Source organism: Hemiscyllium ocellatum, chromosome 19 (assembly GCF_020745735.1).
Source record: "Hemiscyllium ocellatum isolate sHemOce1 chromosome 19, sHemOce1.pat.X.cur, whole genome shotgun sequence".
Lineage (NCBI taxonomy): Eukaryota > Metazoa > Chordata > Chondrichthyes > Orectolobiformes > Hemiscylliidae > Hemiscyllium > Hemiscyllium ocellatum.
This window is the reverse complement of record NC_083419.1, coordinates 18,159,368-18,186,164: the sequence shown is the minus strand read 5'-3', so window position 1 is coordinate 18,186,164 and position 26,797 is coordinate 18,159,368. Positions and strand designations below refer to the sequence as shown.

At 41.2% G+C, this 26,797-nt stretch overlaps 1 protein-coding gene across 7 annotated transcripts in view; it reads left to right on the top strand.

Annotated features, from left to right (window-relative positions):
• The window catches only part of ppfibp1b (PPFIA binding protein 1b), a 173,567-nt gene that overhangs the window by 105,338 nt on the left and 41,432 nt on the right, over positions 1–26,797 (top strand). For all 7 annotated transcript variants that reach the window (XM_060839720.1, XM_060839724.1, XM_060839725.1 and 4 more), the window contains 6 exons: positions 5,487–5,548; positions 6,275–6,359; positions 12,572–12,699; positions 19,097–19,224; positions 20,008–20,070; positions 26,650–26,710. In XM_060839720.1, coding sequence (XP_060695703.1) covers positions 5,487–5,548; positions 6,275–6,359; positions 12,572–12,699; positions 19,097–19,224; positions 20,008–20,070; positions 26,650–26,710 — 527 coding nt within the window. The remainder of the gene's footprint in view (positions 1–5,486; positions 5,549–6,274; positions 6,360–12,571; positions 12,700–19,096; positions 19,225–20,007; positions 20,071–26,649; positions 26,711–26,797) is intronic.

Here is a 26,797-nt window from a genome sequence, read left to right as displayed (position 1 = left end):
AGACAGGCCGCTTACTTGCGGAACGCTTCAGAGAACACCTCCGGGCCGCCCGAACCAACCAACCCAATCACCCCGTGGCTCAACACTTTAACTCTCCCTCCCACTCCACCGAGGACATGCAGGTCCTTGGACTCCTCCACCGGCAGAACACAACTACACGACGGCTGGAGGAGGAGCGCCTCATCTTCCGCCTGGGAACCCTCCAACCACAAGGTATGAATTCAGATTTCTCCAGTTTCTTCATTTCCCCTCCCCCCACCTTGTCTCAGTCGGTTCCCTCAACTCAGCACCGCCCTCCTAACCTGCAATCCTCTTCCTGACCTCTCCGCCCCCACCCCACTCCGACCTATCACCCTCACCTTGACCTCCTTCCACCTATCCCACCTCCATCGCCCCTCCCCCAAGTCCCTCCTTCCTACCTTTTATCTTCGCCTGCTTGGCTCTCTCTCTTATTCCTGATGAAGGGCTTATGCTCGAAACGTCGAATTCTCTATTCCTGAGATGCTGCCTGGCCTGCTGTGCTTTGACCAGCAACACATTTGCAGCTGTGATCTCCAGCATCTGCAGACCTCATTTTTTACCCATATCCTTCTAAACCTTTCCTATCCATTGTATTTGTCTAAATGCCTTTTAAATATTGTTAATGTACTTTTCAACCATATCTGCTGGCAGCTCATACTGTACACTTACAACTATCTGTGTAAAAAAAAAGTTGCCCCTCAGGTTCCATTGTATTCTTGGTCCCTTCTAACCTTAAACTGATGCCCTCTATTCATCGAATCTCCAATCCCGGGCAAAAACTGAGTGCATTCCCCCTATCAATGCCTCTCATGGTCTTGTACACTTCTATAATGCCCTCCCTCAGGTCCTACACTTCAAAGCAAAGAGTCCTAGCTTGTTCAACCTCTCTTTTATAACTCAGACCCTTGAGACACGGTGACATCCTTGTAAATTTCTTCTGTACACTCTCCAATTTAATCTCATCCTTTCTATAACAATGTGACCAAAACTGAACATAATACTCGAAATGCGGCCTCACCATTGTCCTGTACAACTGCAACATTACTTGCCAACTTCTATATTCACTGCCCTGACTGATGAAGGCCAGTGTGCCAAAAGCTGCATTCACTGCCCTGACTACCTGTGACTCCACTTTCAGCGAACCATGCACCTGAACTCCAATGTCCCTGTGTTCCACTACACTCCTTAATGCCCTACCATTCACCATGAAACTCTGACCTTGATTTGACTTTCCAAAATGCAAGACCTCACAATTATTAAACTCCATTTGCCATTTTTCAGCCCACTTCCCAACTGATCAAGCTCCTATTGTAATTTCTGATAACCTTCCATAATGTCCTCAAAACTGCCTATTTGTGTCATCTGCAAACATGCTAATCATGCCTAGTACATTCTCATCCAAACCATTGACACTGAGGTACACCAGTAGTCACAGGCCTCCAGTCTGACAAGCATCCTTCCACTATTATTCTCTGCTTCCTACTATCAAGTCAATTGTGTATCCAATTTGCCAGCTCCCTCTGGATTCCGTACGATCTAACCTTCCAGAGCAGCCTACCGTGTGGAATCTTATCAAAGGCCTTACTGAAATCCATATAGACTACGTCTGCAGCCCTGCCCTGATATCTCATTGGTCACTTCATCAAAGAACTCTAACAAATTTGTCTGGCGTCATCTTCCATGCACAAAGCCATGCTGACTACTCCTAATCAATCCCTGTCTTTGCAAATGCATTTATATGTTATCCCTCAGAATCTTCTCATGTAACCTACCTACCATGGAAGTTGAGCTTACTGGTCTGTAGGTCCCAGATTTTTCTTTGCAGCCTTTGAATAATGATCCCAAAATTTGCTGTCTTCCAGGACCTCACCATGGTTAACGATGCAGCAAAAATATCAGCCAGGAACCTAGCAATTTCTTCTCTAAACACTTGCAGGATTCTTTAATAAGTCTGGTCAGGACCAGGAGATTTATCCACTTTCATACATTCTTAACTATCCAACACCACCTCTACTGTGATATGAACTGTCCCCAAGAGATCACCTCTAACTTCCCCAAGTTGCCTTGTTTTTCTCCATGGTAAACAGAGGAGTAGTATTCATTGAGGACCTCACCCATCTCTCGCAGTTCCACACGTATGCCCACACTGGTTCCTTGAGGGGTCCTATTTTCTCTCTAGTTATTCTTTTTGCACGTGGATCAATATTGGGACCACAACCATTCATGTTAAACATTAATAATCTTGATGAAGAAACCGAGGGCTTTGCTAAGTTTGCAGATGACTCAAAGATAGGTGGAAGGATGAGTAGTGTTGAAGAAGTGAGGAGGTAGCAGAAGGACTTGGACTAGGAGAGTGGGCAAAAAAAAAGTAGCAGGTGGAATATTATAGTGTAAGGCTTTGCATTTTGGTAGGAAGAATAGAGGCAGAGACTAATTCCTAAATAAGGAAAGGCTTCAGAAATCTGAACTGCAAAAGGAATTTGAGAGTCCGAGTTCAGGATTCTCTTAACTTTAACATGCAGATCCAGTCAGTAGTTAGGAAGGCAAATGCAGTGTTAGCTTGTATTGGGCTCTGGCAAGACTGCACTTGGAATATTTAGAGCAGTTTTGGGCCCTGTATCTTAGGAATGATGTGCTGGCATTGGAGGAGATTGAGGTGGTTTGCAGGCATGATCCTGGGGTGAAGAGCTTGTCATATGAGAAGCAGTTGAGGACCCTGATCTTTTCTTGATAGAACTTGAAGATGAGGGGATATCTCCTGGAAACTTGCAGAATACTGAGAAGCCACATGAGCAAGATGTTTCCCCCAGCAAGAGAGATGATCCCCGTGGAACTGTGATGGGGAAGAATTTCTTCAGCCAGGGGTTGATCAGTCTGTGGAACACATTGCCACAGTGGGCTGTGGAGGCCAATTCATTGAGTGTAATTAGAGTCAGAGATATACAGCATGGAAACAAACTATTTGGTGCAATTCGTCTATGCTGACTGGATATCCTAAATAAATGTAGGCCCATTTGCGAGCATTTGGCCCTAATCTGCACTCTCTCCAAGATATCTTTGATCCTGGCTCCAGGGAGGCAACACACCATTCTGATGTCTTGCTGTCAGTCGCAGAATCATCTCTGCCTCTAACTAGAGTGTCTCTTAGGGCAATCGATTGCTTGGAATCTGGCATCCCCTCGTCACATTAGAGCCAGTCTCAATACGAGAAACCTGGCTGTCAGTGCTACATTCACCTAAGAGTCCATCACTCCATTCATTTTCCAAAACAGCATACTTGTTTGAGATGGGAATAGCCACAGGAGACTCCTGCACTACCTGCCTTGCTCTCCTATTTTTCCTGGAGACCACCCATCTACCTGATCGTATCTTTGTTTTATCTCCCTCCCTGCAATTGCCATCCATCACACCACCTAGCTCGTGTAAATTCCTCATTGCAACTAACTGCTGCTGCAACCAATCCAAGTAATCAGATAGGATTTGCAACCAAACATGCTTCCTGGAGACATAATCAACTTAAGACAGAGGTTCTTGATTTGTAAAGGGATCGGGGTTACAGGGAGAAGATAGGAGAGTGGGTTTGAGAAGCATATCAGCCATGTTTAAACAGTGGAGCAGACTGGATGAGCCTGTTATGTTCCTATATCTTATGGTCAGATGCATCCGAAGGAAGGGAGGTACTCTATGGTTCACTGCTAAATAGCAGCAGTTTCCAAATGTGCCTTTTCCAGTGGTTAGTGAGCAATTCATGGAACTCCATGCTAACGGTTACAGATGAGTCCTGATTTTGGTTTTGCACTGTTTTGTATTTTAAACACTTGCATGGCTGCTCATTGTACTACACTGCACTGCAATTAATAGGTAACCACCGTATGGTACGTTTAGCAAAATTAATAGTGCAATATTTGTTAGTCAATAAAGAAATAGGCAAATTTGTTTATTAACTTTTATCTTGGGGCACTGTCTCTCAATTTTGTTCTTAAAGTCCTTGATGTTTGCATTCCTTGGCTAGGTGACAACGTTAATGATGGGATCAAAACTAATGGCTTTGCTCTTCAAATATACTTTCACTTTGGAATGGCTTAAATGGCCTTTTTTCCCTTCCAAGACTTCCTACAATTTTGCCAAGACCAGTTCTGCTAATTTAAGTTGCTGAATGTGGTGAACCAAAATGTCTGGTTTGTGTGATACCGTTGAATAATAGTTTTAAAAATCAATTTCATTTGTATTGATCTAGACTTCTTTCCTTCAGTATTTCATCTTTTAAGCCTCCACTCTCTTTCTCATTTCTCCGCATTATGCTTGCTCTCGTTTAGAAAAATAAAACTTTAAGTTTTATATTATGTAAGTGGTAGTTATATATGATCAAAATATTTATTAATTTTATCTAATTAATAAATTCCAAGGCTTCCTCTAACAGATGAATGCACTGGTCGCCAGTTGCCTAGCTGCATGTCCTTTCCTTTCTTGAACCAGACTATTGCATCAGCTGTTCCTTATTCCAAAAGTATAATTTGGACATTCCAGCAATACCAAAGCACAATGGTTTATCCATCTCTTGCTTTGTTCATTTTCCTAATTTGTAAAAAAAAAAGTGCAAACCATTTATGTAATTACTGTGCCAAATTCTCATATTCCACCGTGTTCTTTCATATTCTTTCATCCGTGTTCTCTAAGTGTTCATTTGTATTTTTGTTTATAAACAGCCTTACTATATCTATTGATAGTTTATCTATTGTATATGCTCCCCTTTTTTTTGAAGATTTTGTTTAGTTTTAATCTCTTTCTTTAACAATGAAATTTCCTTCAATTGATTTCCTTTACCCAGCTAGGACTAAATATTTTGTGCTGTTCTCGAACTCTGATTTGTGGCAGATTACTTCAATATAAAATTTGTTTGTTAGCTGTACTTAATTATTTTGGGCTAGACCATCTTGTAAAAATTTTGCCTTTTTCCAGTCCAGCACCCTCACTTTTGAACTTTTCAGTAACAGTTTCCACTCCTGTGCTGAACCTAACTATGCTAATTTTCATTGCTTCTTCATGAAAAATAAAATGCCCGTATTGGGAGAACAGCGACTTTGAAAATGTGCTGATAGAAATACATAACTACTGTTACAGGATTATGAAATATTTATAGTCCTGCTTCTAAGCTCAAAGCACAATTGCATCAAAAATATTTGTAAGTATGTATTTTTGTAGTTTTAGTGCATGAACTCTTGAGCTTTCTTGGTTTTCTTTAATATCATGTTTAACTTGAGTTTAAAGGCTGAATACAGCACGGCTTTGTTTTCAATAAAGAAATATGAAAACAGTGCTTGAAAGTTGTTTTTTTTTTGCTTTTTGATGAATGCTACTAATAGTGTTCTCAATGCAATTACCTTGTGTGGCATGGCAGCATGGTATAATAAATATATAAAAATATATACAAGTACCATATTAAATGTCATTCCTGTTGCTTTCAGATCTTGAAGTATATAAAATGAAGAAAGCAGTTGAATCGCTAATGGCAGCAAATGAGGAAAAGGTAGATCCTATGATTTTATTCTGATTTAATTTTTTGAAATAATTGGTCGGATGTGGGTGTCGCTGGTAAGGTCAGGCTTTATTACCCATCCCTATTTAACCCTTCAAAATGTGATTGCTGCTTTGAACTGCTGTAGTCCATGTGGAGATGATATTCCCACAATGCTGTTGGGTAGGAAGACTTCATAACTGTGTGTTGCCTATCCCACCATTATGAAGTTGTACTTTATCTTCTGTATGTATGAAATTTTGGAAGATACTAGCAAACTGTGGTTCTGAATGAGACCTGAAGTTGACTCATTTTGACATTGGTGTCATCGATCTGTTACAAACTCCTAAGTATTTGATGAAATTACATTATCCAAAGAGGTGTAAAGATAAAAGGACTCTTTAAACCAAACCTGATCATTATCATATTTGAATTAATTTATTTTGACTTCACTGAATGTTGTTATAACTGTTGCAGAAATGCAATTATTTATCTAAATCAACTGGCATAGTGTTTTTAATGACAGTGAACCATGAGGTGCCTTTGTCTGCATTCTGTAACTCAGAATTATGGCAGTTTGTACTTGGCTAAAGGAGGAAGTCTCAGAATTCATGATTTCTGAAGTTTGCACATTTCCCTGATGCCTGCTAATATGAAGTTCTGTTGGTGTTAGCGCTAAGCTGAAAATGTTGAAATGTTTTTGCGTATCCTGCTTCTGAGTATATTTCCTTTTTGAAGGATCGAAAGATAGAAGAATTGCGACAGTCCTTGAATAGGTATAAGAAGGTGCAGGATATGGTGATGTCAGTGGCTCATAAGAAAGGTGGGATATTATGTTCTCTTGAATCTGCAACCAGCAAGTTGCATTTAAAATATTTGGTTAAATCAACCTTTCGCTCCAACTGTTTGGATAATGAGGTAACTATATATTTTTTAAATCCTGCAACAATGAAATTGTAAAGTTTTTAAAAAATCATTCAGTAAAGCCTAAGCTTTTTTCCTCCATCCACAATCTGGTGGTATGCGCAAATGTATGGATTCGCAATTATGACTGCTGTGTAATGTGGCTGAGATCAAAAGATATTATATGCCTATGAAGGTCTTTCCTTTTTCACTCTTGGGCCTTACCCCAGTTTACTTCTCATAGGGGTAGTAGCAAAGCATTGACATCTGGACGTTTGCCTCAGTTCTGAACTTGTGGGAATATTAAAATGTGAGAGCTTATTTTTTGGAAGGTTTCAATTCAAAAAGGCACATTGCTCATCTTAATATTTTAAACATGTAGGATGCAAATTGGGGCGACACAATAACTCAGTGGTTAGCGCTGCTGCTTCACAGCGCAAGGGACCCGGGTTCGATTCCAGCCTCTGGTGATTGTCTGTGTGGACTTTGCATGATCTCCCTGTGTCTGCATGGGTTTCCTCCGGCTGCTCCAGTTTTCTGCCCACGGACCAAAGATGTAAAGGTTAGGTGAATTGGCCATGCTAAATTTCCCACGGTGTTCAGGGATGTGTAGGTTAGGGTAAATGTAGAATAATAGGGTAGAGGTGAGATACTCTTCGGAGGGTCAGTGTGGACTGGTTGGGCCAAATGGCCTGTTTCCACACTATAGGGATTCTATTCTATGAATTTATTATGGAACAGAAAAGAGTAGATTTGAGGGCAATATTTTTATTTTTGTTTTCTGGTATTGACTTCATGTACCATGTACATGAATAACCCTACACAGTGTCAGACAGTCTGTAGGCTGGGCGGAGAAGGCTCATGGGATGATCATGTAGGTTTACAGAAAGAAAAAGGCTATTTCGCCCATAAGTCTGCATTTGTCAAAAACTGTTCTAATCCCATATTCCATTATTTGGCGCATAGCCTTATATGCCTTGACATTGCAGGTGCACATCCAAATACTTTCAAAATGTTATGAGGGTTTCTGCATCCTCCATCCTTTAGTGTTTTCCAAATTCCCACCACCCTCTAGGTGAAAAAGATTTTCCTCACTTCTCTAAATTTCCTGTCCCTTGCCTTAAATCAAAGCTCCCACCGTGATTGATCCCTGCACCAAGGAGAAAGAATTCCTCTGCCTATCCTATAAATGGCCCTTCTTCATCTCCTCCCATAACGCAACCCCCACCCCCCAAAACACCTCCAATCATCACAACCCAAACTTTCCAGCCCAAGCGCCATCCTGGTGAATGCCCTCCATACCCCCTCAGTGCAGTCACATCCCCCTGTAATGTGGATTCCAAAACTGCAGACAGTACCCTAGCTGTGGCCTGATCAACATTTTATACTGATCCATCATAACTTCCCTGCTAAGCCTTGGCTAATAAAGGCAAGTACAGGTCGTTCTGCAATAACACATTTTGTTAACGCGAATTCGCTATTACATGATTGACAAATTGGAGATGCTGTTTCTAAAGCACAAACTTTTATAACATGTGTTGGCTGTAATGCAATTACATTGTCAACACTTTAAGCACTGTTCCTAAAGCCTGATTTTTCTATAATGCCGGGTTGCGCGAGAACGTATCCATCGTGATATAGAAGAACTGACTGTATCCCTTATGCTTTAACTACTTTATTTACTTGTCCTGCAACATTAATGGACCATTAGACATGAGCAACAAGGTCTCTCTGATCCTCAGTGCTTCCCAAAGTCCGACCGTTCAACATGTATTCCTAGCCTTTTGTCCTACCCACATGTCCTACTATAAACCTATCAGGATGGAGTTCTATTTGCGACTGATCAGATAACTGGCCACTGTCTATATCCTGCAGTAATCTATGGCTATCTTCCTATTTTCCCTCCCACCAATTTTTGTATCATCCGTGCACTTACTGGTCAACCCTCCTACATTCAAGTCTAAATTACATACATACTGCAGTCAGCAAGGTCCGTGACACTGACTCCTGCGGAATTACACCAGACATGGGCTTCTAGTCACAAAGCCACCCCTTGACTATGATCGTCTGTTTTCTGCCTCTTAGCCAATTCTCGATCCACTTTACCAACTTGCCTTGGATCCCATGGGCTTTTACCTCTGCCATCAATTTCCCATGCAGGATGTAATCAAAAACCTGCTGAAGACCAAGTAGACTGTCTTTTTGCGCTCTTGAATGCGCGACCAATCTTTCACCTGTGTACCCCCAACAGATGTTCTTATGCAGGCTTTGAGAAGAGGGTAGAGGATAATATCCTGAATGTTGGCTGAAGATTGTATCTTGTTTCCTCTTACCCTAACCCTTAAAAAAAACAGAGAAGAAATGCATGATATTGAGCCCATCTATCTTTTCCCAGACACAGGTTTGAACAGGGGGAGGGGGTGGAGTTGAGATGGAGAAGAATTCCAGATTCCCACTACTGTGTGGAGAAAAGTGCTTCCCAATTTCATTCCTGAAGAGCTTAGTTGTTATTTAAATACTTTGCTGTCTTGTTTTGGATTCTCTCATTAGAAAGGAATTTCCTTGTGTCTACCTTTGCATTTACTCATTTATTCACTTTGATTAGAACACTTTTCAAAGTTCTAAAATCAAGAAGGCACAAATCATGTTCATGCATGATTTGCAACCTCTCCTCATAATTTAATTCCATCATTCTATTGAACCTGTGCTGTATTGCTGACAAGGTCTTGTATCATTCTTCTGTAAAATTGAGTATATAACACAGATGAAAATGTGTTGCTGGAAAAGCGCAGCAGGTCAGGCAGCATCCAAGGAGCAGGAGAATCGACGTTTCGGGCACAAGCCCTTCTTCAGGAATGACATTCCTGAAGAAGGGCTCATGCCCGAAACGCCGATTCTCCTGCTCCTTGGATGCTGCCTGACCTGCTGCGCTTTTCCAGCAACACATTTTCAGCTCTGATCTCCAGCATCTGCAGTCCTCACTTTCTCCTATTTAATTCAGATGCAGTCTGACCAAGGCAGTGTGCATTTAGTATGTAATTTCCTTACTTTAGATTCCACAGTCCCTCCTGAAGTACCATTTGTCGTTGGTTCACTTTTGATGATTGCATACAAATTTTTAGTGATTTGCACATGTAAGCTTGTCTTTTCACCACCTAAACAGTCATAGAAATGTATAGCATTAAAACAGACCCTTTGGTCCAACTTGTCCATGCTAAGTAGATAATCTAGTTGCATTTTCCAGCACTTGGCCCATATCCCTCTAACCTCTTCCTATTCATGTACCATCCAGATGCCTTTTAAATGGTGTAAATGTACCACCCTCCTCCACTTCCTTGGGCAGCTCATTCCATATGTACACCACCTTCTGCATGGAAAAAGTTGCTCCTTAGATCCCTTTTAAATCTTTCCACTCTGACCTTAAACCTGTGCCCTCTAGTTTTGGATTCCCCCTTGCTGGGGAAAATACCTTGTCTATTTACCCTATCCACATACCTCATGATTCAATCAATCTATAAGATAACCCAGAAGCCTCTGCTGCTTCAGGGAAAATAGCCCTAGTGTATTCAGCCCCTCCCTATAGCTCAAACCCTCCAACCCTGGCAATATCATTGTAAATTTTGTCTGAACTCTCAAGTTGCGCATATTCTTTTCTTTAGCATGCAGTATTCCAGCAGTGGTCTACCTAATGTCCTTTGCAGCTGCAACATGACCTCCCAACTCATACACTCAATGCACTGATCAGTAAAGGCAAGCGCACCAAATGCTAACTTCACTGTTCTGTGCACCTGCGACTGCACTTTGAAGGAGCTATGAATGTGCACCCAAAGTTTCTTTGTTCAGCAACAGTCACAAGGATCTTACCATTATGTGTATAAATCCTGCCCTCATTTGAGGTACCAAATGCAGCGCTTCAAATTTATCTAAATTAAATTCCACCTGCCATTCCTCGGCCCATCTGATTCAAGGTCCCATTATACTCTGAGAGAACCTTCACTGTCCACTACACTACCAATTTTGGTGTTATCTGCAAACACACTAACCATACCTCCTATATTTACATCCAAATCATGTATACAAATGACAAAAAGCAGTGGATCCAGCACCAATCCTCGTGGCATACTGCTGGTCACAAGTCTCCAGTCCAAAATGCAGCCCTCCACCACCACCCTCTGACTTTCTACCTTTGAGCCAGTTGTGTATCCAAATGGCTAATTGTCTGTATTCAGTGTGATCGAACCTTGTTAACCAGTCTACAATGCAGAACCTTTTCAAACGCCTTACTGAAGTCCATGTCGACCTCGCCCACTGCTATCCCTCCCTTCGGTCCACTTCGTCACTTCAAAAAAGTCATGTGTGATACATGATTGACCATGCGTAAAGCCATGTTGACTATCACTAATCAGCCCTTGTCTTTCCAAATACATGTAAATCCTGTCCCTCAGAATCCCCTCCATCAACTCGTCCACTGCTAATATCTTGCTCACTGGCCTATAGATCCCAGGCTTTTCCTCAGCACTTTCCTTAAACAATGGTACCACATTAGTCAACTTCAGTCTTCTGGCACCTCACCTGTGGCTATTGGCATTAACTCTATGCTCTTGCCTACATTTAACTGAGCCAGGAGTTAGTTTGAAGCTGTGTTACCCGAACATTGATGCATAAATGCACATGGTTCTGCAATCATTAAATTCAAAGTGAAACATTAAGAGTATTTTTCTTCATTGGGATACAGGGAGAACTAGCCATTTGGATACAAAATTGATTCAAAGGTAGAAGACAGAGGGTGGTGGTGGAGGGATGTTTTTCAGACTGGAGGCCTGTGACCAGTGGAGTGCCAAAAGAATCGGTGCTGGGTCCTCTACTTTTTGTCATTTACATAAATGATTTGGATGCGAGCATAAGAGGAACAGTTAGTAAGTTTTCAGATGACACCAAAATTGGAGGTCTAGTAGACAACGAAGAGGGTTACCTCAGATTACAACAGGATCTTGACCAGATGTGCTAATGGGTTGAGAAGTGGCAGATGGAGTTTAATTCAGATAAATGCAAGGTGCTGCATTTTGGGAAAGCAAGTCTTAGCAGGACTTATACACTTAATGGTAAGGTCCTAGGGAGTGTTGCTGAACAAAGACACCTTTGAATGCATGTTCATAGCTCCTTGAAAGTGGAGTCTCAGGTAGATAGGATAATGAAGAAGGTGTTTGGTATGCTTTCCTTTATTGATCAGAGTATTGAGTACAGGAGTTGGGAAGTCATGTTGTGGCTGTTCAGGATATTGGTTAGGTCACTGTTGGAACATTGCGTGCAATTCTGGTCTCCTTATCGGAAAGATGTTGTGAAACTCGAAAGGGTTTAGAAAAGATTTACAAGGATGTTGCCAGGGTTGGAGGATTTGAGCTATAGGGACAGGCTGAACAGGCTGGGGCTGTTTTCCCTGGAGGGTTGGAGGCTAAGGGGTGACCCAAAATTATGAGGGGCGTGGATAGGATAAATAGACAAAGTCTTTTCCCTGGGATTGGGGAGTCCAGAATTAGAGGGCATAGGTTTAGGGTGAGAGGAGAAAGATATAAAAGAGACCTACGGGGCAACTTTTTCAGGCAGAGGGTGGTATGTGTATGGAATGAGCTGCCAGTGGAAATTGTAGAGACTGGTTCAATTGCAACATTTAAGAGGCATTTGGATGAGTATATGAATAGGAAGGGTTTGGAGGGATATGTGTCAGATGCTGGCAGGTGGGACTAGATTGGGTTGGGATATCTGGTCGGCATGGACGGGTTGGACCGCAAGGTTTGTTTCCATGCTGTACATCTCTAAGACTCTAAGTAAAAACTGATTTTTTTTTTTAAATAGTGTAAATGAAGAAATTTGTGTTTCACTTAAAAATATGGGGATTAAAACAGTTCGGAGAATTTTGTAATTTTGACACTGCTGAATAATATGCATCTTTTCCAAATATAAATACGTTTACTTATTACTGCTAACTATACCAACTGTTGTAAATAATAAAAATGTGGAATCCAAACTAAGAATGACGGTGATGTTTTTTCCAATGTGAAAAACTATTATTATATGACACCAAAAATTAAAGAAAAGTTAACATTTCTTTCCAAACTGATTGTTCTGCTATAGTGAAAGAAGGTGACAGTGATGAAAGCCTGAATGGGGGATCTGCGGGAGTTAACATCAGTGAAACCTTGGAAATGGAATTACGTTCTCCAACTACACCAACCCCAGCAGCAGAGGGAATGCCAGCAGCAGTAAGTTAATTGTCATAGTTATGCTCCAGTCTGAAACATTCTTCAGATTCATTTTCCTTTAATGGGCCTTGGTGAAGTAGTGCGGATTTAAAATGAGAATTGCCACCAGAATCTCTCCTAGAGTACGTGTTTGTGGAATGGCAGGACACCGGCAATTGTGAAACAGCAGCTTACAACGAACCTTCCAAGAGTACTTGAACTAATAAATATAACAGAGAAAAACAATATAAGATGTCACTCTGTAATGTGGAATTTGTAAATTTGCTCTGTTTCTATATTTGATGCAATAATAGAACCACATTCTCATCCATGTACCAAGTTTACAGCAAGTGCAGTGTCAGTGACATCTCATTCGGGTGGGTGTTGAGTACACTGTTGTTTTATTACTGTTAGTGATAAAACATTTTGTTAGTGAAGGTAAAATATTGACTCCATGTTGCTTTCAGATGATGGTTAAGTGCTGTAACCAGTGATAAATGAGTGCATAAAGGGGCTTCTGCAGGTTAGGTGAAGAGCAGATGTAATACCTTGTAATTGTAAGCAGGTGAACTTGGAGAGAAGACATGAGAATGCAAAGTGATGATAGATTACAAGCATATATGGTAAAGTGAAATCCATGTCAATTTGAAAGGACTGTTGAGATTTGTTAGTAAAAAGATGGAGGATATTTTGTTCTTAAATGTTCTTGTTCTTGAACATAGTTTTGGAAGAGTATATTGGATAGCACATGTGGTCATCTTCTACTCAGATTTTGCACTTGTGCGTTAATAAATTGGATAGACGTAACTACCAAAATTACCATGTGCTTTTCCAACTCTAGTATAATGGTTGTTGGATTCTTCAGTATTTGGGGAAAAAAGTGTTTTACTTCCAACCAAGTTCCCTTAGGCCAAAGAAATTCAAATGTAAAATTTACTGTATTTGTGTAATAAAGAAATCACGGCATCAAATGTATAGGAGCTAAGTGTGTGTTTCTGGAGTATAGAGTCATAGAGATGTACAGCATGAGAACAGACCCTTCGATCCAACTCGTCCATGCCGACCAGATATCCCAACCTAATCTGGTCCAGTTAGCCAGCACTTGGTCCATATTCCTCTGAACCCTTCTAATTCAGATAACCATCCAAATGCTTTCTAAATGTTGTAATTGTACCAGCCTCCACCCCTTCATCTGGCAGCTCATTCCATTAACGCATCACTGTCTGCATGAAAAGGTTGCTGCTTAGGTCCCTTTTATATCTTTCCCCTCTCACCCTAAACCCATGCCCTCTAGTTCTGGACACCCCGGCTCCAGGGAAAAGACTTTGTCTATTTATCCTGTCTGTGCTCCTCATGATTTTATCAACCTCTATAAGGTCACCCCTCAGCCTTCAATGTTTCAGGGAAAACAGCCCCAGCCTATTAAGCCTCCTCTTCTAGCTCAAATCCTCCAACCCTGGCAACATCCTTGTAAATCTTCTCTGAACCCTCTCAAGTTTCACAATATTCTTCCAGTAGGAAGAAGATCAGAATTTCATGCAATATTCCAAAAGTGGCCTAACCAATGTCCTGTACTGCCGCAACATGACCTCCCAACTCCTGTACCCAACTCTCTGATGAATAAAGGAAAACATACTTCACTATCCTATCTACCTGCAACTCCACTTTCAAGGAGCTATGAACCTGCACTCCAAGGTCTCTTTGATCAGCAACACTCACTAGGACCTTACCATTAAGTGTATAAGTCTTGTTAAGATTTGCTTTCCCAAAATGCAGCAACTCGCATTTATCTAGATTAGATTAGATTCCCTACAGTGTGGAAACAGACCCTTCAGCCCACCAAGTCCACACCGACCCTGGGAAGAGCAACCCACCCAGACCCATTTCCCTCTGACTAATGCACCTCACACTATGGGCAATTTTAGCATGGCAAATTCACCTGCCCTGCATATCTTTTGACTGTGGGAGAAAACAGGAACACCCGAAGGAAACCCACGCAGACACAGGGAGACTGTGTAAACTCCACACAGAGAGTCGCCCGCGGCTGGAATTGAACCTGGGACCCTAGTGCTGTGAGGCAGTAGTACTAACCACTGAGCCACCATGCCACCCCAATTTAAATTAAACTCGTTCTGCCTCACCCAGCCCATTGGCCCATCTGATCATGGTCCCATTGTAATCTAATGTAACCTTCTTCATTGTCCACTACATGGTGGTACAGTGGTTAGCACTGCTGTCTCACAGCGCCAGAGGCCCGGGTTCAATTCCCGCCTCGGGCAATTGTCTGCACATTCTCCCTGTGTCTGCGTGGGTTTCCTCCAGGTGCTCTGGTTTCCTCCCACAGCACAAAATATGTGCAGGTTAAGTGAATTGGCCATTGTAAATTATCCGTACTGTTAGATTAGATTAGACTTACAGTGTGGAAACAGGCCCTTCGGCCCAACAAGTCCACACCGACCCGCCGAAGCGAAACCCACCCATACCCCTACATTACCCCTTACCTAACACTACGGGCAATTTAGCATGGCCAATTCACCTGACCCGCACATCTTTGGACTGTGGGAGGAAACCGGAGCACCCGGAGGAAACCCACGCAGACACGGGGAGAACGTGCAAACTCCACACAGTCAGTCGCCTGAGGCGGGAATTGAACCCGGGTCTACAGGCGCTGTGAGGCAGCAGTGCTAACCACTGTGCCACCGTGCCGCCCACAAGTGAAGGGGTAAATGTAGGGGAATGGGTCTGGGTGGGTTGCTTTTTGGAGGGTCGGTTGGACTTGTTGGGCCAAAGGGCCTGTTTCCGCACTGTAAGTAATCTAAAACCTCCTATTTTGGTGTCATCTGCAAACTTACTTACTATACCTCCTATGTTCATATCCGAATCGTTTATATAAATGACGAAAAGTCATGGACCCAGCACCAATCCTTGTGACACTCCAGTGGTCACAGGCCCTCCATCATTACCCTCAATCTTCTACCTTCAAGTCAGTTCTGTATCCAAATGACTAGTTCTCCCTGTATTCCGTGAAATCTAACCTTGCTAACCTGTTTCCCGTGAGAAACCTTGTTGAAGGCCATACTGAATCCATAAAATCACATCTTCTGCTCTGTCCTCATCGATCCTCTTTGTTACTTCTTCAAAAAACTCAATCAAGTTGTGAGACATGATTTCCCATGCACGAAGCCATGTTGACTATCCCCAGTCAGTGCTTGCCTTTCCAAATACGTGTATATCCTGCTCCTCAATAACTTGCCCACCACCAACATCAGGCTCACTGGTCTATAGTTCCCTGGCTTGTCGTTACCACCTTCCTTAAATAATGGTACCACATTAACCAACCTCCAGTCTTCTGGCACCTCACCTGTGATTATTGATGATGCAAATATCTCAGCAAGAGGACCAGCAATCACTTCCCTAACTTCCCACAGAGTTCGAGGGTGCACCGATCAGGTCCTGGGGATTTATTCTTTATGCATTTCATGACATCCAGCACTTCCTCCTCTGCAATATACACATTTTTCAAGATGTCACCATCTATTTCCCTATATTCTATACCTTCCATGTCCTTCTCCACAGTAAACACTGATGCTAATTCTCTTTCATGTTATAGCATTTCCAGCATGGAAATAGGCCCTTCACCATGTTTTTACTGACCAACAAACACCAAACTACACTAATCCCATTTACTCACAACTTGGTTCATAGCCTACTATGCTCCAGTATTTTAAGTACTCATCCACGTACTACTTAAACATTGCAAGACTACCTGCATCCACCATCCTCTCAAGCAGCATGATACATATATTTACCACTCACTGGGTGAATAAAAATGTTGTCTGATCTCCTTGAAATCACTTGCCTCTCATCTTAAACATATGCCCAATGGTTTTTAGACGCATCTATGGGTAAGAGGTTCTCACAATCAGCTGTGTCTATGTGTCTCATAATTTTGATTATCTCAATTGGGTTCCCCCCTTGGCCTTCTCTGCCCGAAGGAAAACAAACCCAATCTCTTTGGTGCAATTGCAACATTTAAGAGGCATTTGGATGGGTATATGAATAGGAAAGGTTTGGAGGGAGATGGGCCGGGTGCTGGCAGATGGGACTAGATTGGGTTGGGATATCTGGTTGGCATAGACAGGTTGGACCGAAGGATCTGTTTCCATGCTGTACATGTCTATGACTCTTCTCATAACTGAGATGCTTCATTCCAGACAAAATCTGAGTGGATTCCTCCCCACCCTCTCCAGTGCAATAATGTCCTTCCTATAGTATGGGGACCAGAGCTGCACACAGCATTCCTTCTGTGGCCAAACCAATGTTTTAGAAATGTGACTTGTAACAATACTTCCTTGCTCCTATATTCTACACCCCAGTTAATGAAGGCAAGCAGCCCGTATGCCACCTTCACCACACTGCCTATCTTTGACACCATTTGGGATCTATGAACTTATGCGCTGAAGTCCCCTTGTTCTTCAATACTTCCTCATGACCTTCCATTCATTGTGCGCCTCCTTCCCTTAGTAGATCTCCCAAAATGCATCATCTCGCACTTATCAGGATTAAATTCCATCTGTCATTGCTCTGTCCAATTCACCAGCTAATCAATATCAGATTGCAGTTTGAGATAATCCTCTTCACTAACAGCACGAACCAATTTAAATGTCATCTGCAAACTTTGTAATTAAAGTTTCTACATTCATATCTAAGTCATTAATGGAGATAACAAGCAACAAGGGTCTAGACACTGATTCATATGGTATACTGTTGGTCACAAACTTCTTGGTCACAGGCTTCCAATTCCAAAAGGAATCCCATACCATTAACCTTTGCTCCTTCTCTTTGTAAGCCAATTTTGGATCAGGTTTGCCAACTTGCCTTTGATCCTATAGGTTCTAGCCTTTGGACCAGCCTTCTGTGTGGAACCTTGACAAAGGCATTACTGAAGTGCATGTAAATCTCATCAACTGCACTACCCTCATCAATATATTTATTAACCTTTTCAAAACCTGAATTAAATTAGACAGGATCTCCCTCGAACAAATCTCTGACTATCCTTGATCAATCCCAGTCTTTCCAAGTACTGATTAATCCTGTTCTTAACAATGTTTTCTAATAATTTCCCTACCATTGACATGAGGCTAACTGGTCTGTCATTTCCTGGCCTATCCCTGCAGCTGTCCTTGAACGAAAGAATGTCATGGAGCAAAGGGCGGCAGAATAGCTGCATGGTTAGCACTGCTGCCTCATAGCACCTGAAACCCGAGTTCAATTCCAGCCTCTGGCGACTATCTGTGTGAATTTTGCACATTATCCGAGTCTGCCTTGGTTTGCCCTGGTTTCCTCCCCCAGTCCAAAGATGTGCAGGTTAAGTAGATTGGCGGTGATAAGTTGTCCAGGGGGTGGATTAACCATGATGATATGTGGGACTACTGAGATAAGGTGTGGGGCTAGGGCTGGGTGGTTTGCATTTGGGAGGGTTCGTGTGGACTCTGTTAGCAGCATGACCTCTTTCCACTTAATTCTGAAGTCATCTGGCACCTCGACTATTGCCAGTGAAGTATTAAATATATCTGTCAAGGTCCATAGCAGCCTGGGATACATCTTATCAGGCCCACATGATTTATGTACCTGTACGCCTGCTAAAACATCTAATACCACCTTATTACTAATCTAGAGCTAATCCTTATGTTCTAGAACCTCATCATCCCAGTTGAAATCTCCAGCGACGAAGTGTTTATCCTCTGTAATTAGAGATGAGAAGTATTCATTTCACATCCACTTGCTCCATGCGTAGATTGCCCATTTGATCTCTAATAGGTCACCCTCTTTATCTATTAATCGTCTCACTCTTACTATACTTATAAAAAGTGTTGGGGATTTCCTCGATCCAATCTGCCAATGATATTTTGTGGCCCCTCTGTGCCGTACTGATTCCCTTTATAAGCAATTACTGCACACACTATACTTTGGGCCTCCACTGTTTGAATGTGCTGTACCTAGTATTCCTCTGTTTTCTTTATCAAAGTCTCTATCCCTTGACATCCAGGGTTCCATGGACTTGGTACCATATCCCTTCACTCTTAGAGAACCACACTGGAATACTTCTGGTTCTCAAAAGCTTTGGGTAAAGTTTGCTGGAAAGTCTGCAGGTTAAGATCACTCTACTGAATTTCCTGCATTGGTATATTATTTGGGTAAAAAGCTGATTTTAAGGACTACTGCTGAGTTTTTATGTTCAAGTACACACAAAAATTTCATCAGAGGTCACCAGACTTAGAACATTTCTCTCTGTAGATGCTGCCAGACTTGAGTTTCACCAGCAATTTAGTTTTGTTTGGATTTCTAGCAACCAACTTTGTTTGCTTGTTAAAAGAATGCACTGGCTGAAAAGCATAATTTGCTAATTTTGTTTTAGGAGCCAGTTGAAATCCACACTAGCATCCTTCAAGTGCCAATTCCCGTAGTGTCATCTACTCCTAAGACTCATGCTCCACAGGTAGATAAGAAGATGGACCCTGAAGTTGAAGCAACATCTGATATTGGGTAAATCACACTATAGCTTTTTTGCCTAACTTTAGAAGGTTAGATGTAACTGTGAGGCTTTAAAGACTGTAATTGACATCCTGTATGGTATGAAGATGTGATGTATTTAAATATCTAGCAAATAAAATAATCGTCCAGATTTTCGCCCAACTGGGATGGAAGTTTTACCTGAGGACTCTGCGGAATCCCCATTATAGCTGACTGCAAAGGAATTGGCCTAGAAATTAAAGATTCTGCTGGACCGTCTCTCCCACCCACCCCAGCTTAAACCTAAACCACTGTGTCATTTACCTTGCCACTGAGCACCCTACTGCCTTCCTACATGTTACCCTACCCAGCTTGCATCCTGCCACCTACTCCGCTGTCACCCTACCCACCAGGTAACTCACCCCTTGCCCCTGCCCACCTGGCACCTTCCCAATCTGCCCCAGCCCCCTAACATCTTTCTTAACTTGTGTATTTGATTCTGACCGCTACTGTCAAACACTTTTAATTGTCAGAATGCAGCAGCTGACTTCAATGAAAAGGAGGGTATGGGTTGGCTTTTCTCTGGCAATTCTGCAGTATGAAAAAGCTGTCAGAATGAAAAACTACACAGTTCTGAAAGAGCCCTGGTCAGAATCTCCTCCAGAAACGTGGAGCTCCCTCCTCTTCTAAAAAAGAAAAGACTTGGAGCTAATAAAACTTTATTTAGAAACTTGACTAGCTAATATACGATACTTTTTTCTAAGAGTGTACATGTTTGTACAATATAACTTGGTGTAAATTTACATTTTACTACAGTGAAATACAGCCAAGTGACATCTCTTCATTAATTGAAGAAACTGTCATATGTGACAGTCCTATGTAAGTATAATGCAAATACAAGATCATTTCACATCAGTTTGTTAATAATTGTTATAAAGCATGTTATACGTTACATGAAAAATCAGATTGCACCATTGTTTCAAACTGTCTACCTACCTGATGAGAAGCATATGGGGAGGTAATATACTGTTACATTTTTGTTTATTAGCAGGACATCTGAGGTCTTTTGTTTTTAGAAGGTGTGTTTATTTAAGACAAAATGGTATAATGCTATACTCAAAGCACATTCAGGTCTTGCCCTCTAAAATGTAGGAAAATTATAGTATGGAAAGGTCACATCACAGAGAGCTGCCAGTCAGCCGCAGCAAGTCTACATCAACTCGCTGCAAAAACGCTTTTGCTAGTTCCACTTCCTTGCCCTTTCCTGATAATCTTGTGCCTTTTTTCCCTCTTCAGGTACTTATTCTGTTTCCTTTAGACATTCACAATTGAATCTGCCTCCACTGCACTCTGAAGCAGTGCACTCTATATCATAACCACGAGATTCTTTCATTGCTCTCCTCTGGTTCCTGACCCCTCTTCAACTGAATCAATTTTTGCTTGTTCCTCAAAATTCTAAGGAGACCTTTTCTAGCTGCCTCAGATTTTGAAGAATAAACGGGGCAAAAGGGTTAAGATTTGATAGGAATCGTTGGCAAGTGTGAAAGGACAAGATTTATAGTCATTGACATCCTGAAGTCTGAAAGTGTGCTGGAGGCAGGTTTTGTCATGGATTTCAAAAAATTGAGTTGAATTATCCTCTAAATACAAAAACTGCAGCGCTTTGTTGGGGGAAGGAGGGGGTGGTAATGGTGAAGTGAGCAGCAGAGGAGTGGGATGTCACTGCAACAGTTTCTCAAGATAGTGTCCTCAGCCCAGCCATCTTAGCTGCTTCATTAATGACCTTCCATCCAGCATCAGATCAGAAGTGAGGATATTTGTCCATAATTCTACAATTTTCAGCTCCATTCACAACTCCATAGGGTACTGAAGGAATGTGTGTATTCAATAAAAGATCTGAATGACGTCCACGTTTCAGCTAGTCCGTGACTTGCAACATGCCAGTCTGTGACCATCTCCAACAAAAGGAAATCTAGCCATGGCACCTTGATTGATAAGTGACATTACTATCACCGAATCACCACTTCACTATCTTAAATGTTAACATTGACCAGGAACTGAACTGCACCTGCCACATAAATACAGTGACTACAGAAGCATATCAAGATTAGTAGTTCTATGATGAGTAACTCACCACCTGTCTCCCCACAAACAAGGTGCAAGTCAGGAGAGTTGCTTGAATGCATGGAGCTCCAACAGCACCAGAAACCTGTCAGGTCAAAGCAGCCTGCTTGGTTGGCGTCCCATTCACCTCCTTTGTCAACCATTCCCTTCACCACAGTCATACTATGGCAATGAAATGCACCATCTACAAAATGCATTGAAGTAACTCACCAAGGCTCCTTCAGTAGCACCTTCCAAACTCATATGCTCCATCATTTAGGTGCATGGGGACAGTACAACCTGCAAGTTCCCTTCTGATGTGCATTTGATTCTAACTAGGAACTATATTGTCATTCTTTAATCATCACGGCATTGAAATTTTGGAACTGCCTAATGATATTGAGTGTCTCTACATTTCAATGACTGCAGCAGTTCAAGGTGGAAGCTAACCATCACCACCTCCAAAGCAATTAGGAATGGTCAATAAATGCTGACTGAACCAGTGATCATGAAAAAATTTTAAAGTAACCTTCTGCAGCGGGCCAACATGTTGCAATAGTCTGAATAACCTGTGTTGTTACCATTCTATGATTCTCAAGCCTCCTCTAAATTTCTTCTAACAATATCCAAACCCAGCAGTGTGACTATAGTTGATCTGTGTAACCATTCTTTCAAAACTTCCAGCATGCTACCTAATACTTTTTGTATCCTACCTAAGCTGTAGTGCCAAAAATTGAATGTCGTAGTGTAGTAGAGGAAGAATCACTTTTTTTTCAAAGATCTTCATAACTTCCTTGTCTTTGTATTCTATAGATTTATTTTTGACACGAGGATTTAACATGCCTTATCATTCATCATCTCAATCTGAACCTGCCACTTTCAATTATTATCGGACATGTATGCTGATGTCCCTTTTTTATGCATGATTTAGAATTAAAACTTTTAGTTTTTATAATCTTCTCAGTTTGAGAGAATGGGCAAAAGTCTGCCAAATGTAGCATATGAAAATTTGAAGTCATTCACTTTGGCAGGAAGAACGATTAAGCAATTATTAAAGTATTACTTAAACTGAAAGTGGCTGCAAAAATTCGAGTTACAGCAGCATTTATATCATAGAATCCCAACAGCCCATTCGGTCCACCCAGACCCAACCCCATACCCTATAATCCTGCATTTCTCATGGCAAATCCAGCTAGTCTGCACATCCCTGAACAGTATGGGCAATTTAATATGGCCATTCCACCTAACCTGTACGTCTTTTGACTCCGTGTAGATACTGGAGCATCTGGAGTAAACCCACACAACACTGGGAGAATGTGCAAACTCTGGAATCGAACCCGGGTCCCTGCTTCAAGTCCATGAGTCATAAAAATTAATACACCAGTACAATACATAATCAAGAAGGCTAGTGGATGCTATTTTTACTGGTATTTAGAAGAGCGAGTGGTGACTAACATAGCAACATGGAAGATAAGAGCAGGAGTAAGCCATTCGACCCCTAAAATCTGCTCTACCATTCAAAATGACTATTGCTGATCGTTGAGCTCAGTACCCAAATCTATGATGTGGAGGTGCTGGTGTTGGACTGGGGTGGACAAAGTTAAAAATCTTTCAACATCAGGTTATAGAACAGTAGGTTTATTTGGAAGTGCTAGCTTTCAGAGCACTGCTCCTTGGATCATAAGACACAGAATTTATAGCAAAAGATCGCAGTGTCATGCATGCAACTGAATCATAGAATGCCCAGAATGTGGAAACAGGCCTTTTGGCCCAACAAGTCCACACCAACCCTCTGAAGAGTATCCCACCCAAACTCATTCCCGTACCTTCTTAGTCTACATTTACCCTTGACTAATGCACCTACCCTGTACATCCCTGAACATTATGGGCAATTTAAAATGGCCAATTCATCTAACCTGCACATCTTTGGACTGTGGGAGGAAACCAGAGCACCCGGAGGAAACCCATGCAGACACTGGGAGAATGTGCAAATTCCACAGTTGCCTGAGGCTGGAATCAAACTCTCAATTTTCTGGATGAAGGAAGTTCTCCTTGTCTTAAATCTGAAAGGTTTACCTCTTATCCTTAAACTATGACCCCTAGTTCTGGACTTTCCTGCCATCAGGAACATCTTTCTGCATCTAACTTGTCTAGTCCTGTTAAATTTTATAGGTTTCTGAGATTTCCCCAGCCCTCATTCTTCTAAACTCCAATCCTAACTGACTCATTCTTTCTTCTTGCATTCCCAGGAGACAATTTGGTGAACCTTTGGTGCATTCCCACTATAAGAAGTATATCCTTTCTTAAATAGAGACCAAAACTGCACATGCTTTTCCAGGCGTGGCCTCATCACATGCCCTTTTTAATTGCAGCAAGACATCCTTGTTTCTATGCACTCATTATCTTGCCATGAAGACTAACATAGTTTGCTTTCAGCGATGAGTGCACTAGGGCACCCAGGTCTCCCTTAATTCACAGTCATTCAAGTGTATATGCATTTAAAATAATCTGCCTTCCTATCTTTGCCACCAAAGTGAATAACCTCCTATTTCTCCAAATTATATTGTATTTGTCATGCATTTACCCACTCAGCCTATTCAAATCATACTGCAACACAGTTATAGAGATGTACAGCCCGCAAGCAGACCTTTCAGTCCGACTCATCCATGCTGACCAGATATTCTGTTAATCGAGTCCTATTTGCCAGCACTTGTCCCATCCTCTTCTAAACGCTTCCTATTCATGTACCATCCTGACGCCTTTTAAATGTTGTAATTTTACCAGCCCCCACCACTTCCTTAATGCAGCATCATTCTCGCAGCTCACCTTTCCAGCCAACTTAGTGTTCAAATTTTGAGAGATTACATTGAGTTTTCTCATCTAAATCAATAAGATTTATTGTGAATAGCTAGGGTTGTAGTACCAATCTCATCAGAAACCCACTAGTCGCTGCCTACTATTCAAGGGAAAAAAAAATTTTTCCTAATGTTTCTTGTCATCTAACCAATTTTCTATCCATCTCAATGTATTACCCTCAATTCCATGTGCTTTAATTTTACTCATTAATCTTTTATGTACGACTTTGCCAAAAAGCCATCTGAAAGTCCAAATAAACCACATCCACTGGCTCTCCCTGATCAACTCTAATAGTTGCATTCTCTGAGAATTCCATATATTTGTCAAGCATGATTTCCCTTTTGTAAATCCAGGCAAATTGTATCTGATTCTACCACTGTTTTCTAAGTGCTCTGCTATAATGGACCCTGTCTTCCCTACTACTGTCAGACTTGCTGTTTGTAATTCCCTGTTTACTCTTTATTGCCCATTTTAAACAATAGGATTACATTAGCTATCCTCCGATCTGGAGGAATCATTTCAGAGACTAAAGAATCTTGGAAGATGACCACTGATGCATACATTATTTCTCGGAGCACTTCTGTAAGTAGTCTGTGATGCTGATCAGGTTTATCAGCCTTCACTCTCAACAATTACTCCAATGCCATTTCTCTAATAGATTTGGTTCAGTTTCTCCCTCTCTAAACCATTTGTTCCGCACCAGTTATGGTATGTTATTACTATCCTCCTTTGTGAAGACAGAAGCAAAATATGAATTTAGTTTTTCAGCCATTTTTGCTCTCCTTTGTAAATTTTCCCTGTTTGATTGTAAAGAATGTACATTAATTTTCACCAAGTATTTTCTTTTTGCGTACCTTTAGAAACTTTTACAGTCAGGTGTGTTCACAGCAAGCTTACTCGGATTCTCTATTTTCCTCTTAATTAATCCTTTGGTCCTCCTTTCTAACTTCTAAACTTTTCCAATCCTCAGCTCTTTTTTTTTCTTGCTAATTGGCTGCCTTTTTTTTGGCATCTAATTCTATCTCCAACATTCCTCTTAAACCATACTGTCTTTGCACTCTTGTGCCAGACAGGAGTGTGCACTTTTTGTAGTTCATTCATTTGTTCTTTGACAGTCCTTTCAATAACATTTCCCAATCCATAAAAGCCTACTCGTGCCTAACTATTGTAAGTCCCTTAATAAAGATTCGGGACCCTAGTTTCAGAATCAACTGCCTTACTCTCCATCTTGATGAATTCTATCTTTTTATGGTCTTTCAAACTACATTACCAATTATTCCTATCTTATTGTAATACCCAGTGTAAGACGGTCTGTTCTCTAGCTGGCTCCTATGTAGTATTATATCTAATTTGATGTGCCAATCTATATGCATTAAAGTCACCCATAATTACAGATGTTCCTTTACCTCATGCACTTCCTTTTAAATGCCATTGCCAGCATCGTTGCAAATTGGTTGTTCCTATACCACGCCACCAGTGTTTTTTGCCCTTTTTTTCCCTCAATTCTACAAACACAGATTCTACATTGCCCGAGGTAATAACTTTAGTATTATATTTTTATCCCCTTCACTAAGTAATGCAATTCTATCTTTTTTTTTCCCTTTTTGTCTATCCTTCCTAAATACTGAATACTTGATTGAAGTGTATATGACCCTGAGTGATTCTGAGAATTGAAGCTGGAAAAAGTGCCCAAGTTCAGAACTGTGGGGTAGAAGTTTATTTTTAAAAAAAAAACAATTGGGGTCACCTGTTAGAACAGCTGTTTTTGTTGAATGTTATGCAACTTAGAACACTTTGACTGTGAAGGCAGATGCAAGTCAGTGGATATTTTCTTGTTAAGCAGGGGAGTCTAGGGTTATTGAGGTAACTGAGAAGGTGGAATTCTAAACACACAGAAATCAGCCATGATCTTGTATATTGGCAGAGCAGGCTTGAGGTCCAAATGGTCTTCTACTGCTCCTACTTCCTGTTTTTATACACTTTGGTCCTGGTTTAAGAATAGAATAGATCCTAATCAGTTCCAGAATTCAAATGCAGTAAACTATTTTCTCTATCAATTTTCCTCGATAATAAACTCCTGTTTAATGTGGTGACTTAACTATTGAAAATCAAGCTTCTGGTATAGATGCATTAAATTAATCCCGCTCACAATAGTCTCCATTTTATTCAAAATTAATTGACAGACCATATTTTGCTGAAAAGTGCCGATATAATAATAGGTTTAGAATTAGATGCCTGTTCCACTAATTGGCATGAAGTTCTTTCCAGGGGCTCAGCCCTGCAACTGCATTACAAAATCAATGCTTAGCAGGTCTTGCAGTATCTTTGGTCATAAACCTAAAAATGTTAATTTTGTTTTTCTCCATACCTGCTGAGTTTTCCAAGCATTCTCTGTTTGTCTTTGCTTCAATACTTCCACCAGTTGGGAGCTTATAGATTTGGAACTTATTTTGGATTGATGCTATGAAGTGAAACATGTTCTTAACTGTTTTATTACAGATTGTCAGAAGTATATACGTTGGGCAGTCAGGAGAAACTGAGAATGGAAGAGGAGAACAAGGTTTGTTTAGTTTCAGCATTTAGTTTCATGATTCAAACTAGAAAAATATTAATGCTTGTTATGCCAACTGGATTCTCAGCAACCTCC